This window comes from Symphodus melops (genome assembly GCF_947650265.1).
Source record: "Symphodus melops genome assembly, chromosome: 7".
NCBI classification, from domain to species: Eukaryota; Metazoa; Chordata; class Actinopteri; order Labriformes; family Labridae; genus Symphodus; species Symphodus melops.
The window spans coordinates 20,209,684-20,224,529 of NC_136697.1; the positions used below are offsets into that span (position 1 = coordinate 20,209,684).

General features: G+C 39.5%; 3 protein-coding genes across 4 annotated transcripts; all 3 read right to left on the bottom strand.

Moving 5' to 3' along the window:
• Window positions 1–532: 532 nt before the first annotated feature.
• Window positions 533–3,001, bottom strand: gng5 (guanine nucleotide binding protein (G protein), gamma 5). Its single transcript, XM_079348716.1, has 3 exons — window positions 2,839–3,001; window positions 1,684–1,827; window positions 533–810 (listed from the first exon to the last, which is right to left on the bottom strand). Exons 1-2 carry the CDS (start codon window positions 2,917–2,919, stop codon window positions 1,702–1,704), a joined length of 207 nt encoding a protein of 68 aa, XP_079204842.1. The 5' UTR covers window positions 2,920–3,001; the 3' UTR covers window positions 533–810; window positions 1,684–1,701.
• A 91-nt stretch (window positions 3,002–3,092) lies between these two features.
• On the bottom strand, window positions 3,093–9,737 carry ssx2ipa (synovial sarcoma, X breakpoint 2 interacting protein a). Of its 2 annotated transcripts, none has more exons than XM_079348708.1 (14): window positions 9,491–9,737; window positions 8,227–8,378; window positions 7,853–8,022; window positions 7,448–7,657; window positions 6,759–6,869; window positions 6,507–6,642; window positions 6,320–6,395; window positions 6,065–6,245; window positions 5,672–5,825; window positions 5,321–5,457; window positions 5,036–5,209; window positions 4,805–4,919; window positions 3,808–3,961; window positions 3,093–3,601 (listed from the first exon to the last, which is right to left on the bottom strand). In XM_079348708.1, the coding sequence occupies exons 2-14, from the start codon at window positions 8,267–8,269 to the stop codon at window positions 3,457–3,459; spliced, it is 1,806 nt and encodes a 601-aa protein (XP_079204834.1). In that variant the 5' UTR covers window positions 8,270–8,378; window positions 9,491–9,737; the 3' UTR covers window positions 3,093–3,456. The 2 variants fall into 2 exon arrangements, with proteins under 2 accessions (XP_079204834.1, XP_079204835.1); XM_079348709.1 differs by lacking the exon at window positions 9,491–9,737 and adding an exon at window positions 9,357–9,465.
• A 609-nt stretch (window positions 9,738–10,346) lies between these two features.
• On the bottom strand, window positions 10,347–14,785 carry mcoln3a (mucolipin TRP cation channel 3a). The gene is made up of 12 exons (XM_079347420.1): window positions 14,145–14,785; window positions 13,883–14,050; window positions 13,620–13,773; window positions 13,240–13,321; window positions 13,051–13,147; window positions 12,638–12,737; window positions 12,299–12,411; window positions 11,512–11,661; window positions 11,277–11,378; window positions 11,055–11,177; window positions 10,754–10,960; window positions 10,347–10,625 (listed from the first exon to the last, which is right to left on the bottom strand). The coding sequence occupies exons 1-12, from the start codon at window positions 14,364–14,366 to the stop codon at window positions 10,497–10,499; spliced, it is 1,647 nt and encodes a 548-aa protein (XP_079203546.1). The 5' UTR covers window positions 14,367–14,785; the 3' UTR covers window positions 10,347–10,496.
• Window positions 14,786–14,846: the final 61 nt, after the last annotated feature.

Sequence of the window (14,846 nt, forward strand, 5' to 3'; positions counted from 1 at the left end):
TGTACAACAGCTTGCCTCACTTAAGTGCTGCCAACGTAGATATTATACGTCAAGATCACAGTCAATAATAACATAATTCCAATATAAAATAGGGGAAGTTAAATTTAGAAACATTTTTCAATTCTCCATCCCAAATCATTTTTATTTTTCATATTAGATCAGTACACAATTTCATGTCACATTTTATTTAAGATCAACTATCTGATAATACTGCAGCACTTTATAGCACAGCTCAGTTTGTTAGATGCCTGTAAAATGTAAATTGTTTATTTATACTCCCAAGAAAGTGTAAGTACTGAAGTACTACCGGTACTCATTGGTGGGTTTCATCTCTGACAACCCCTTATATGAAATAAATAGGTTCCTTACCGTTGTTAGTCTGGTTGCTTAGAAACCAGATCACTAACTTTAAAAGCAGCAGGCTCAAAATATAAACCTCTGAATCGCTTTCTTCTGCTGTTTTTTCTAAGAGTACAACTATTCCAAGTTATAATGAATAGTAAGACAAATATACATGGATTGGACACTGAGGTAGTAAAGAATGCTGTTTATTCATTAAATACAAAAAAGTCCAGAATAGTGATGGCTAAAATACAACAATAGAAAAGGCACAATAATTCCTGCGAAAATCATACTGTGCCATGAAAAATAAAACTGTCTCCTTTCTTCTACTGTGGCTGAAAATAGATGATCATCTTCCTGACATGTTTGACAATGTGTTCTACACTCAGAGATCCCGTGGCAGTATAATGGCTTGGCATGAGGAGCAGTGTTGAGGTCATCTTTTCCCTGTAGCATCAAAATGAAGGCCTGAAAAAGAAAAAAAACATAAAAGTTCAACTAAACTAAATGGTTTCATTAAAAAATGTTATTAGATTTCAGATCAGTTGTTACATTTACAATTCAATTTGAACAGCTTTAGATCATGAACACATCATACATGCGCAGTAGTTAAGCCTTTCTTAACTTGGGCGCACCGCTGTGATGACACCTGGAAATGTTCCACTTTTCTGACTTCTTTAAAACCAGTTAAAGCATAGACAATCATCATGTCAAGTGAAGCGCCTCACTATGGATAAAATATCTTAACAGAGCAGTTAAAACATATTCACCCCCCGTACGGTCTGTGCCAGTGATGACAATAACTAATCTGACCTATTTTGTTTATTTATGGTGTAAAACAGTGTATTTGACTTCTGGTATTCCAGTAGCCAGCCTCAAGTGGACACTCGATAAAATGTAGGATTTTGCAGGTCTGCATTGACTCATTTCTGAAGACTGGAGGTTGCCGGTTGCCGTGAAACGGTTGATGTAGAGATTTCATAAACCAACACCCTCTTATTCTTTGCTGCTATTCTCCTGCTTCCTTAGTTGAAGGCAGCCAGGTCTTTCTTCTGAACAGTGGACAGACATTGTTACCACTGTGCCAATGATGGACAGGTGTGTGTGCTCCACCCCTGCTCTGCAGCATGTGCTGTGCACACCATGTACCCTCTGAAAACCCCTCAAGAAGTTCTATAACCATTTTCTCTCAAACCTTAGATACCTTTAACAGCTACATTGTGGAAACTAGAGTTGTTACTGTGAAGGAAACCACCACCAGTACAGAAACACCACCTGTCGCTTCTGAGTTTATACAGTATTTGTGCGTGTCTACAAGCGTCTGCTGAGTGGTGGACTAACCAATGATCACAGTGGTTTTCACAAGAACGAGCAGACTTTCTGCGGCCTGAAAGGGTTGGTGCTGGAGGATACACCAGTGAGCAGAGGGTCCTGCAAGGCATTCTGCATACAAAACTGTTGAAGGTCTGCGGCGGCCTGGGAGACCTAGAGAGAGAAACCAAAATGTAAAGAATGGTTTGGAGATATCTGAAACAAGGAGACAATCCTGTACATTTTAAACAGCTTAGTATGAAACACCTGTGGCTCTGTAGCAATTAAATAAATAGAAGCCTTAAGATGTATAATCAGTGATATCAATTGCAAAGAGGGTGTTAGGATGAATTGTGATGGGGCCAGTTTTTTTTTAAGCTTTGTCAACATTAAAGACAAGTTATCTCTTCTTATTGAATTCTGACCATATTTAGTCATTTAAGAGCGTAGCTAACACACATGAAATCCTTCAAAATACCTTCTAATGGACATGCAGTATCAAAATGAATGAGTAGTCCTTATTTTAAACACAAATTACACACTCAAAATAAAGTGGACATCATGGGACAATTATTCATTTAACTGTGGAGCTCTGCTGTTACAAAGCAAACCAAACTCTTGGCCCTGTGAGATGTTTAATCCTTAATGAAGATCCCATTGATTCATGTAGCTTTACATACACAATCTTCATCTAACGCAATTTATTACCGTTTTTTTTTTTGCAGGCCCAACAAGTGTCCAGTTAGTTTTATATTTTTGTACACGGCATACATGTTCGCCCCAGTCTGTATACTGTTAGAAAAGTAACTGTAAAACGAAAATATAATTAATAAACAAGGTTGGTGTTGTAGTTGGTAACTTTGCTTACTTTACAGCTCTATTGTCAATTTCAATACGCCTCAAGTTGGGTCTGATAATCTTTTACTTAGTAAAGCGATAAATGTTAAAAGTCACCTGACTGGTGTAAAATGTTCTCCTTCACATTATCAGAGGTGTATATTGTCGACAGGGTAGCTTTCAGAGTTTTATTAAAACTTCCCTCAGTCCAAACAACGCCCTACTCTTCAAGAGGCTAATGCTAACTTAGCTTCTGTCACCACTTAGCATTGTTAGCTGTTCTGGGTAACGGTACAGCTTCCCCCTTTCGTTATTTAACAAACAAAAAAGCAATAAACACATAATTACCTTCACTCTGTTTATGCTCGCCTCAAAGCGGAGCTGCTGTACGACCTTTTTCATAGCTACAAGATTAGAAGAACCCGACATTGTCGATGTATTTCTGTGGAAAACAGTGGCAGGGCGGTAGGTGGGATCGAGGGGCTGGGTGTAGAAACAAAGCACATAGATGATGACATCCGGATTCCGGTTGTTCATATTTTTGTGACTGCAGCTGCCACATAATGACACGGGGTGGCGCCAAAATTAGAACAAATTAAACATTTTATTAAAAATCTCTTTATTGTGGAGGTACTTTAGCAGAGAATATAATTATAAATCGATGGTCAAAATGTACTCTCAATAAAATTATACACATAATTTATTCATGTAGAATATGTAAACAAGTTCATCCTAAACAATCACATCACTACTTGGTACATACCCTTCACTGAACGGCAGGGTCATTTAAGTGCTTTCTTGTTTGTTCAGCTTTTGATGAATGATCTGTGCATGTCCGTGACAAAGCAACATAAAAGCAATGTTGACAAAAAGAAAAAGGTTAAGTGTTCATTTGTAGTGTTGGAATTCCGTCATAGACAGATGGATAGTCTGTTGCAAAAATCCCAAGAAAAAGGCACTGGAAGCTCAAGTGAGGCTGTTCTCATCTTCACCCAGAGAGAAGATGCTCAAGTCTCCACATCGAACTCTGTTTTTAGTCTTGAAACGAGCATCTCCATCATCAATGGTGCTGGATTCTTGCCAGCTTCCTCGATTTGAATGTCTGGAAGAACTGAAATGAAGAAGGTACATCAACAGAGTCTGATCCTCCTTTTCAACTGAAAGCAACTCAGTTTCTTAGCATCCAAATGTTAAAAAGACCACGTAGAGGTATAACACCTCGAAAATGAAATCCCATCACTGAGAGGAAGGTGGGAAAGATTTCTATTTCACATTTATCTAATTAAATAAAACAGAAATTGACTGTTTAATTAATACCTGCTGTCTGGTATCAGGCGGAGTGTGCGGTACAGTTCAGTTGTGGAAGGTACAGTGGCACTTTGTGTTGCTTTAGGGGTGGAGAACGTCGCATAGGTTGAGGATTTGGCCAGGCGAGCTTTTGCGGAAGACATCCTCATCTCTGGTTCACTTCCTATGTTCAAAAGATATTAAACAAAAGACAAGAGTAAAGTCTCTGCAGTATAAATAGAAAGCTCCCACTATTAGGCCCCGTGTCCACCTAGTGTATTTTTCAAGCATTAAAGGGCTGCGGTCTGGAGCACCTGTGCACTGTGAATAAAAGCCCTCCTCTATGGAAACAGTCCTGTGATAACAGCAGCTTTATGAACAGCACTACATGTTTTTGCCAGATCAGACATGAAGCAAAGAGGATGTGGTTAAAGATATGATCCGTAGGAGGTGAAAATAATGGGAATATTGTATATTTTAAAAAGAGCCCCGTTGACTTCAACAGCAGCTTTCTGAAAAGTAAAAAGATTATAAACTCTACACTTGGCTGCGCAGAAAAGGTGGAGCACTATGAAAAAAATAATGCTGGACGGTGCAATTGGTCTCTCCAAATTAAAAAATGCTGGCGCTCTAAAATGAATTTGAATTTCCCTCGGGATCAATCATCTATAAAAACGCTAGGTGTACACAGGGCCTTATTCCTTATCCTTTCTTTCTATATCATAAAGTGTTTCAATTCAAAAAAACTTTATTTGTCCCCGGGGGGGCAATTCAAGGGCACATTCACCAGTCATTTATCAAACACACCTTGAACTCAGCATGCATCAGTCAGTCTTTGCTTACTGACTATAACATACTCTTTTAGCATACTAGTATTCTTGTAGTTGTTTTGGCAAATGTTCCCAAATTAGGAAGACATTATTCTGAGCCTACTATTCATACAAAAAGGTATCTAGCCATTAACATAAAAAAAGTTAATTTGGTGATCAGCAAGTAACCACTTAGAGACATTTTAGCATGGACTTACTGATTGATAAGGCACTTTGACCGTCAGACGAGGAGCATCTACGATCTGTGAAAGGAGTCATGTTCAAAAACTGATTCTTGAGCCACGAAGCACGGTCCTCCTGAAAGGCTTTTTTCTTTGGAGTAAAAAAAAAAAAGAAAAAAGGAGAGATTCAAATACATTTCTTAAACCTTCAACACTCACATTAAGTGGAAAATAAATGGCTCGTTTCATAACAAAAAACGTGGTTACATCTCGCCCCAGGCGAATAGCAGCCTCTGTGAAATTCTTCCTCTCCCTCTCAAAGTTCCTCTTTTGTTCTTCAAACAGCCTCCATTCCTCCTTGAGCCGTTCTTTCTCCTCCAAAGTGTAGCAGTCGTTAAGAAGGGCTGCTGTCTCTTCGTCAAATGATGTGTTGAGTTGTTGCTGCATTGGCAGAAAAAACCCCCCAAAAAAACAAAGAAACTTTTCATTTTAGAAACGACATCCAACAACGCACCCAAGTAATCTGCTCCTGTAAACAAATCAGAAAGAGACCTGAAGGAGCTGCTGCTGTGCATGAATGAACTCTTTGCACTGCTGCACTTCACGCTTCATCCTCTCCATCTCGTCCTCGTGGGTCTCTCTTGGTATCACCTCTTTATTGGACTCCAACTGATTCTGGATCTGTGAGGCTTTGAAAATAAATGCATTTACTAGCTGATCATCTTTATTTCTTTCCAGGCATACTGCACGTCTGTCACAGATTAGGACAGGAAGCATTTTTGGCAGACTCTACCTTTCTTTTGAACTCTGCTTGCATCGTGTGTCAAGGAAAACATTTGCTACAGATTGAGACATTTCATTTATAGAATTGGCCCAGCAAGTAAGTGACGGTGTTGCACATACCTTGGCTGCCTAACTTCTCCATGTGGTTTCTCAGTTTTCTCCACTGCTGCCGGATACTGTTGGTGAGCTGCTCTCTTGCCTGCTCACATGATTGGTCCAGAGTTTCCCTGCTCGAGTCACCATGCTTCTCGTCGACGTCGGAATCCAACAGAGACTAAAGAAGAAAAAGGAACATTTAAAAAAAATACAAACTCTCAATGCTTTGAGGTTTAAGGTGGTAACAGTGTAATGGTTGCAACATGAAGGCATGGTGGCAGGTGTAACTGAAGCTGGAACATATTTTGCCTTTATATAAATGCTACTAGCACACTGAATGTCACTTAAAGACTGTTGTACATTCACCGAAATGTATTTACTGTGCACGATAATTAAAAGAAATTTCACAATGAATACCTGCTCCAGTGTGTCCTCAGCAGAGGCTTCCCTGGTAGAGGGCTGACGTGGACTCAGAATGTGGATCATCTCCTTCTTCATCTGCTGAAGAACCTTCTTGAGCTCAGCGTTCTCCATCATCAACGACTTCTGAGTGGCCTCGTAGTCGTTGAGCAAGGACTTGTACATTTCGCCTTCGTGGCTGCGGAGCGACATTTACAGATCGGTCAGATGCACACACAACAAATATCTTCACCAGGGCACAAAAGGAAATACCTGGCTGTGGCTTTAGCACTCTTCCAGTGGCTCCTTTTTCCATCTGACCGTCCCAAGCTATTCAGTACATCAATAGCTTGTGAGGAAAAATAAGAGGCCACAATTTAAAATCAACTTGTTCTGCATTTACCAGGATAACAGAGAAATATATATTCCTTCTATGAAGACTGATGACCTGCATCCATACCTAGTTTCTTGTCCTTTCTGTCGACGAGGAGCTGGCCGAGGCGTTCCTTGAGCTTGGCAGCTTCTCGCTCTTTTCGTTTGGCATCATGACTGTACTGAGAGGCTCGACTGGCTATGATGCTCTGGAGCTTCTGAACCTGAACCAGAAGCGATGAATTATACGTTGGGAGGATTGGTGCATACTGAATGTAGATGCACATTTTAAGAAAACAAAACATTGTATTACTCATCGGAAAACAAGGAAATATCAGACCTCATCTTTTTCAGTTTTCAAGCAGCTCTGTAAAGTTTTAATTTTGAGATGTAGCTGCCTCTCTGTCTCGTGTAGACCCGATTTCTCCCTAATAGACAGTTCCAATTGATCCTAGAGGGGGAGGGAAAATGAAAGGTATTAAAACTGAGACACGGTTATGTTTTGCACAAGCCATAAGTTCAGGGTTAAAGCTTCAAGGTAGGATTCCTGAGCAAATCCTTCACATAGTTTGGTGCTTTTTGGAGGGTGAAAAAAAGGCAGACCATAAATAGACCAACATTTTCAGAATAAGTTATTTAAGTATTTGCACTTTTTTATTTTAAGGTTCAAAAGTTTGTTAAAACAAATAAAACAAAGTACATCCTGCATCAACCCGTATGAAAGCTTTGACTCATGCTTTAGCAAGTCAAAGTCAAGTCTAGATAGCGGAGAAATGTTTAGCCTTGCAATCAGAAAAAAACTGATGAGATAAGAGGACATTTTGAAGTTACAGGGGGAACTTTGGACTGTAGATCTTCAATGCTTCGACCTTGTTGTTGTTCTTCAGCAGACATTAATTTATGACTGGAAGGAAATGTGCCGTTTAAGAGTCTGCTTCCTTTCTGCCCTCTAGTGGTCAGTAGACTATCACTGCCCCTTCCAGATACAAACACATTATAATCCGAGGACACAACGCGTGTCATACGTGCCTTGAGTCTGGAATTGTTCATCTGCATGTGCTCCAGGGAGTTTGATTTCTTCAGCTGTTCATTCTCCAGCTCCTCTAAAGTGCACATGTTACGCTTGTGAATCTGGAGCAGCTCATACATGGCATTCAGGGCGGACACTGTGTTCAGGGCGGCTCCCCCCGGTGAGCTGGCCTCGATACACACCGAGGAGAGGTTCAGTGAGGCCAGCTCCTGTGAAAGAACGAGGATGTTGGATAGTATATTAGTGACTGTTTACTAAAGAAACTAAAAAGATCAAATAAAAGATGCTCATAAACCATAATAATAAATGAACATTTCAAGGGGCTATATTTGCCAACATTCAGCTTCACATATTTAACATTGTAACATCATATCGATATGAGCTCACCCAGGATATTTCCATACCTGATTGATGTATGAAATGCATTGAGGAATGTTATCCTCAGTACAAAAGGCACTTATCACATTGTAGGAGCTTCTCAACAGAGGAGGCAAAGAGGAGTACATTGACACAAGATTGTTCTGTCTCGAGGGAGACATCGTCACATGTGATATGCTGGAGATCTCATAGCTTCCTGAAGAAGAAAAAAAAAACCCAGAAAGAAGAAAATCATGGTAACTATAATAGTCCATAACAAGGACTTTCTCAAATGGAGCAGCTTGAAAATAGGTTACTGCTCTAAAATGAGAACAAACAAAAAAAGAAAAAAGAAATGGGTCAGCTCTAACAGATTCTAAAAAAAGAATAGCTTCATGAGACTATAAAATTAGAAATGTACCCATAGATGTTCCTAATGGAGCCGTTGTCCACCACTCTCCCATATCACCGACACATCAGGGTAGGATGAGGAGAGGTCATGAGCTATCAACAGGAGGGGGGCTCAGATTAGCTGTCAGGCGGTGGATCCAAGGCTCACACTGGTACAGAGCCCTGCAATGGAGCATCAAGCGATGAGCTAAACCTGCAAGATATAATCTGGGTATGCTGCTTCACCCACACAGGATTAACTGCGAAATGTGTGCCAGTGGGACTAGGACCGGGGCTTAAGAGGGCTCTCCTATTGGCCACCAGCAAATAAGTCGCAGGGCAGTGAGCTGATCTCAGCCCCAAGCCAAAAAGCTTGATCCAGATACATTTAGAGAAAACTCGTACAGAGGGTGTATTTTAGACTTCGTGCCCTCAGGACAATATTATGATCCGACAATGTGTGGGGAAACAAGCTGAACCAGATATAGTCATGTGCCACTCCCCCTCTACTTCTTTAACAATGTAGTAATGTCCCAACTTGTGTGCTTGTATAGCACTAAGTGTTGAAAGGACAAACCTGGCATTCATGTTTTCTAATGGCATAGTACAAGCTTGAGAGCACATAACTAAAAAAACAGTCAACATAAGCACGGTCCCAGCACACTCTCCCTTATACTATTATCTAATGAAACAAAAAACACACAACGTTTATCTTCAGTAACATATTGACTGAGGCTGACACGAAGCTGTATCCTTCTGTTTCACTCTGTAGACTTACTATAAGGTGTTTTAAGTCAGCGTTGTCTCATATACATTCCTGTTTATTCGGCGTGAATCTGGGTGTGCTGCTTCACCCACACAGGATTAAGCCCATATTACAATTTCACTTTTTCTAATGTTAGCACCTCTGCTAGCGTTTGTGTAATATTTACAACACGTTTCAGATAATTTAACAACTTTAGAGTTAAGTGGTTGGTTGACAAACTTCACGTATGACTCTTAAACACTTCAGACCTGTTGGTTGAATTTGATGGAGGAATAAACGGTGAATTTTAAATGTGAACACCTTCATTTTGCTGCGTTACAAACGCGAAGTTTGAGACGTTATTTAGCAGTTTGCTAACCTGTGTGCTAGCTGGATGCTAAGTAAAACATACTCACGGGAGCAGCGTGAAATCATATAAGTTTGGTGAATGTTGGTCGAAATAAAACCAATAAGTTCTCAGTAAAACAGCAGCTGTCTCACGTTCAGTTGTCACCTTGTCAGCAGTTTAAAAAACGAGTAAAATCCTCACCCAGCTTTGAGGTGAACGCAGTCCAGTAAAGATGTCTCGACAGTCAGCAGGTAGGCTGTCTGTCTGTCTCACGCTGCTGCTGCTGCAGCTGATTGTGGTTTTTTTGAAGTCTTTTCCTCCATCGACTTCAAACTAAACGTCTTTGTTATTGGAGGCAGCGTTGTTAGGTAACCAGTATGTCAGTCTCACATTGGATGGAAACATGTGCAGCGGGCGATTATGCAAATTCCGTCAGGTGCCAAAGCACTGCAGTGGACTCCTGTGACAGCAAGAGGTCAGGGTCACTGTTACACAGTATTTCACATAGACATCATGCAAAATCTCTTTTTTCTCACAATAAATACCACACTTGTCACTGGTTATTAGTGACACACAACGTGTTAAAACCATAGACTGTAAGTTAAAACAAATAAGAATAAGGTTATAACCTTTCAAGATGGTTTAATACATACACGCCCACAGTACTAGAATTAACTACTTTTAATTTAAACTATTTTACTATTTATATCTGTGTAGGTAAGAATTGTAAATGAGCAAAGTTATGTTCATTTTTTGATTTTTAAGCTTACATTGACCCCAGAGCTTGTAAAAAAACAAACAAACAAACAAACAAACCAGCTCACAGCATCAGGAACCAGAATCAAAATCGTTTTTTTATTGCCAAGTACATTTACATGAACAAGGAATTTGTCTTGCTGTATTGGTGCAAAAAGTTAACATACAAGTCCTTGTTTATAATTTTATTTATAAAAAAAAAAAAAAAAGGTTATTACACTTTGAACAATTTCAAAACGTAAACTGACTTGTCCACTGGCTGGTTTTTAACTCCAGGAAATCTAGTCAAAAAGGAAAGAGAGGATTTCAACTTCAGTAAACATTCAAACATTCTCTTCCCACATTATCCTTATCATATCCTCCGTGCAAACATAGTTGGGTCTTTTCGCAGTCCTTATTCAGTCACACTTGATATGTCAGTCTTGTGGAGAATAGTGCCACATTTTTAAAATCAGCAGCATGGAGAGAGGCAACAAGCTGGCTCTTCATCAGTCTGGTATCTTCCAGACTCAGGCTGGTCCCGACATTCTGCTATGAAGGCCTGAAGCTGGGACACAGGCACTTTATCCTGCTGGTGATGCTGGAAAAAAACTATTGTTTAGTATAATGGACCTAAAGTCACATGATAAAATAATACTTTTATCTGAAGAACATCTCTCTACAGCAAGATTATTTCTCAGTGTGTCATTTGAGGTGACCTGGACTAACCTTGATGGTCTCGTAAGTGTCTGTAATGAGGGCAATGAAGAGGCTGAGCACCATGTAGATGAAGATAGAGATGAAGGAGTAGAGGTAGAGTCTGCTGAAAAGCCACACCATGTAGCTCTTATCTCTCAAGTTTAGGAAGGTGGCGTACATATCATCCCCGTTGATGAGTGAGAAGAGGCACTCTGTTACCTTGTCAAGTGTTCGGAACTGGAACATTTTTTTTTAGATATGAAGTTTTAATATTTTAATGTCACCAAAATGAAGTGTCTTCATCATCTAGAAGTAGATAAGAGTTTCATACCTTGTCATGGTAAGGCCCAAGGACAATCCAACCACAGAAACAGTACCCGAGGTAGATCATGGCTGCACAACAGCAGAATCGAATCACATTTGGGAATGCCGCCCTGAGGGTCAAGATTAATATCTATAGACATGGATGAGTGTTTTTCAGTTCCTGTGGATATGCATTTGTTGAAAACAGTCTGGCTGGAAACAAAAAAAGCAGTGCCATTCAAGTTCTCACGTTGTATTTCTTGAAGAATCCAAGGTAACGTATCACACCGACCCAGACGAGCATTGTGGCTGTTCCAAGCAAGATACTGCAGACATCATAGTTTGTCAGGTACTGCAAATGGGAAAGATATTACAAATGGATCCATTAGATATGTATGGAATAAGTTTATTATGTTTATCATGCTCCTAAGACAAGGCACTATCTGTTAACATTTCAAGCAAATGATGCTGTATACTGAACAAACCTTGGTTTGTATTCCAATTTTGAGTGCAGACCCAGCAATGGTCAGTGTGTCGCTCACAATGATAAGGATGTACCAGCCATTCACAAACTCCATGCGGTCAGACCAACTGACCTTTTTGTTGTAGTAGGCATGAAAGAATATGTTGAACTCCTGCATGAGAGACAGTGAGATTGAGAAAAACAACAACAACAACAACAACAACAACAAAACGTCTGTAAGAAAGCTAGAGAAAAACAAGGATTTATTGCAAATCATTGAGGAGGGATCACTCAATTTTCACATAAAATAATTGCATGTGTTCTCTTATAAGTTCATTAGAATTACGAGAAATGTAAGTATGAAGAACAGATAACAATTAACTCAATTAGAGGTTTTGTTATTCTTTTAATTTTTTGCAACATAGATGTTATTTGGAAGGTCTTTTTCACATTGAAAGAATGAATATCTCAATTTCAACCCCATTTCTTTAATGTATTAAATTAAAATATATAACGTAACATATTCAGCCCAAAAGTAGGCCTACTGGTATAAGTCTATAATATAATATTAGTCTTCTTATTAACTGTTACAAATCTATTCAAACAACAACAACGTAGGACCTTGTAGCTACAGTTTTGCATCTGTTTGTACTTTATTTGAATATTTCCCACTGACTGAATGACCTCACATAAGATCTTAATCATGAGAGACAGATAATATTCAATACATTTATCAGTGTTGACACTATACGCGTTAAACTGAAAGCGTTATTATAAACAGTGTGTTAGACTCATTCTTGTATACATACAAACTGCAGCTGGATGCCGTTGATAACAGAGCGCATGCAGAGGATGAGGGAGGTGAAGCAGGCGAGGATGATGACAGAATCAAAGGACAGTAGAAGGAAATCATTCTTATCAGCTGCAAACACACACACACACACACACACACACACACACACACACACACACACACACACACACTCCAGGTAAATTGTTAGAATAACAGTTGTGTCAGTTCTATACATTGAAAGTGTGCCCCCTGCTGGTCCTTTTAGCGATAACCACTATGAGTCATTTTTACTTGTTAAAGGTTCATAATAATGCATCATTGGTCAGGATTAATGTGAGTTTTGGTTCAAACTTACAAGTCCCTTCCACATTCCAGTCTCTGCATTCATAAATTCTGACATCATTTTTAACATCCACCTTTATCTTTCCGCTGTGGGCACGGTTATCAAACATGATCTGGATAAAAAGAAGGAAAGTAGTGAGAAAAACAAAACAGTCATTGTCAGAGAGAATTCAACTGTTATATAACGTTTTTTTCTATCGGTTTATTTTTGGGCTTGTAATGTCTTTATAATTTTGAGTTGTTTTAAAAGTGCTATATAAACACTTACTTATTCATAGAGATCGTACAGTGAAATGAAGTCGGGGATTGACAGGAGGACTCTGCACATGGGGCACTAACCACTATAGCAAGGCTACTGGGCGCCTGTTTCATGATATTCTTAATGCTAAATATAGGTTGTGGCTTTTTTCAGACGTTGTTACTAACCATAATATGAAAGTCATAGCAGTCTGGTAGCTCATGGTGGCGCACAGTCTGCAGGTTGATTGTTTTCAGAGTGAGGTACATGCTCACTGATAGCAGCCTGGAAGCACACAAGTATACATTAGCAGGTAGCACAAATCACCTGGCATGAAGATAAGACAAGATAATGCCCTGTATTTTCAGTTAAGTCACCCTTTAAAGTCTAAGGAGAAGTTCATATGTGATGCCAAACTAGTGTTGTCAACCAACTGCAGGGGGAAAATGGAAATACAATCTGCAAGGAGGAAACACAGACAGCATGTTCAAATGCAGTTAGATCAGTTAGTCATACGATATACAGCATCAGTCATTCTTCTGGCTACAATAACGCAAGCTTCCTCTTTTCATGCAGTCACATTGTTAATATTTTCCATTCACACCATGAATCAGCTTCCATAAATACAGCATGCATGCACATACATTTAAAAAAAAAATCATTCATCAAAAGGTAATACACAAAAAGTTGGACTTTTTCAAAGAAGATATTGGGAATGATCAGGGCTCAAGTACATAAACGTTTGGCTTTTATTTACCTCTATCAATATGTGGGTCAATGTGAAAGGTCTCATTGCCTGGATCAATGCTGCTGTTTCTGTAGAACTCTTGACACACAGACAGAGGAGTGTACTTTCCATCACTCCTCTCATATGCAAGGTTACCTACGGTCAAGTTTTGGAGATTTAAGTACTGGGGGGGGGGGGGGGGGAAATATCATAATCAAGAGTTAAACACCTTTTTACAAACTGTAATTTCTTTTTCTTCAATGAAATCCCCACGAGACTGAGATTTGAAGTACCCTGTTGATGATGTAGTACATGTGATCATACAGATCTGCTTTTGTGTACAGTGCGTAGCTGCCCAGTCGGTGATCCTTGTATCCTTTCAGAAACAAGTGTCTGAAAGTCATCAGGTTTTCTTCTTTAAAGGTGACCATCATTTCATTGCTCAGGCCGAAAGAGACTAACTAAAGTAGAGAGGGAGGGGGAGAAGTAAAAAAAAAAAAACCCAGCAACATCTATACTCATGAAAAATAGTAAACAGAGACTTGTGTACATTACCTGGACTGTGATGATTGCAATTTTTAGTATTTGTAACATCAGTTTCCATGGCTTGCGACCTCTGGCTCTGTATTTCTCACAGGGGTTCATGAAGAAGTATTTCAGCCTCCGTCTGAAGTCCTCAACCATCTTGGACTCCTTGGTGTGTGTCCTCCATTGACATTGCCCGTTTCGCCTCCTCTCCTCTGACCTCGCAGCCAGCAGAGTCTCAGAGTCCTCCATTACACAGAATTCTGTATTTGGAGACAGCTTTTGTCCCAGTGCTTTCTTTCTATTGTTACAGATGTATGAATGTGTTGAAGGTAAGGGGGAGTTCAACCATTCCACTCATTCTGATGTTTATCAAACTGGTTCTCCTGCATGCGCTCACAGCTGTCGTTCTCTCAACCCTCTTTCAAGTTTGATTTGTGAGAGCATTAATTGAGCTTAAAAGAAGATACAACACACTTCAAACACATCAGAAAGGGGTTTGCACCATTACTTAGCCACTGTTAGCCCACCGAGAACTTAATATAGCAGATCAGCAGTGAAAACACAACAGGCAAGAAATGCTTGTAGCAAATGACTGTCATTATGTATTACGTCAAAATCTTTGAAGGAAAATGGCAACAGAAAAGAACAAGAGGTTGATACACTTACTATACCAATATCTACGTTTAGGTTGGTTTTGGTTCAAGCTAAACATATGGAAGAAGAAATAAG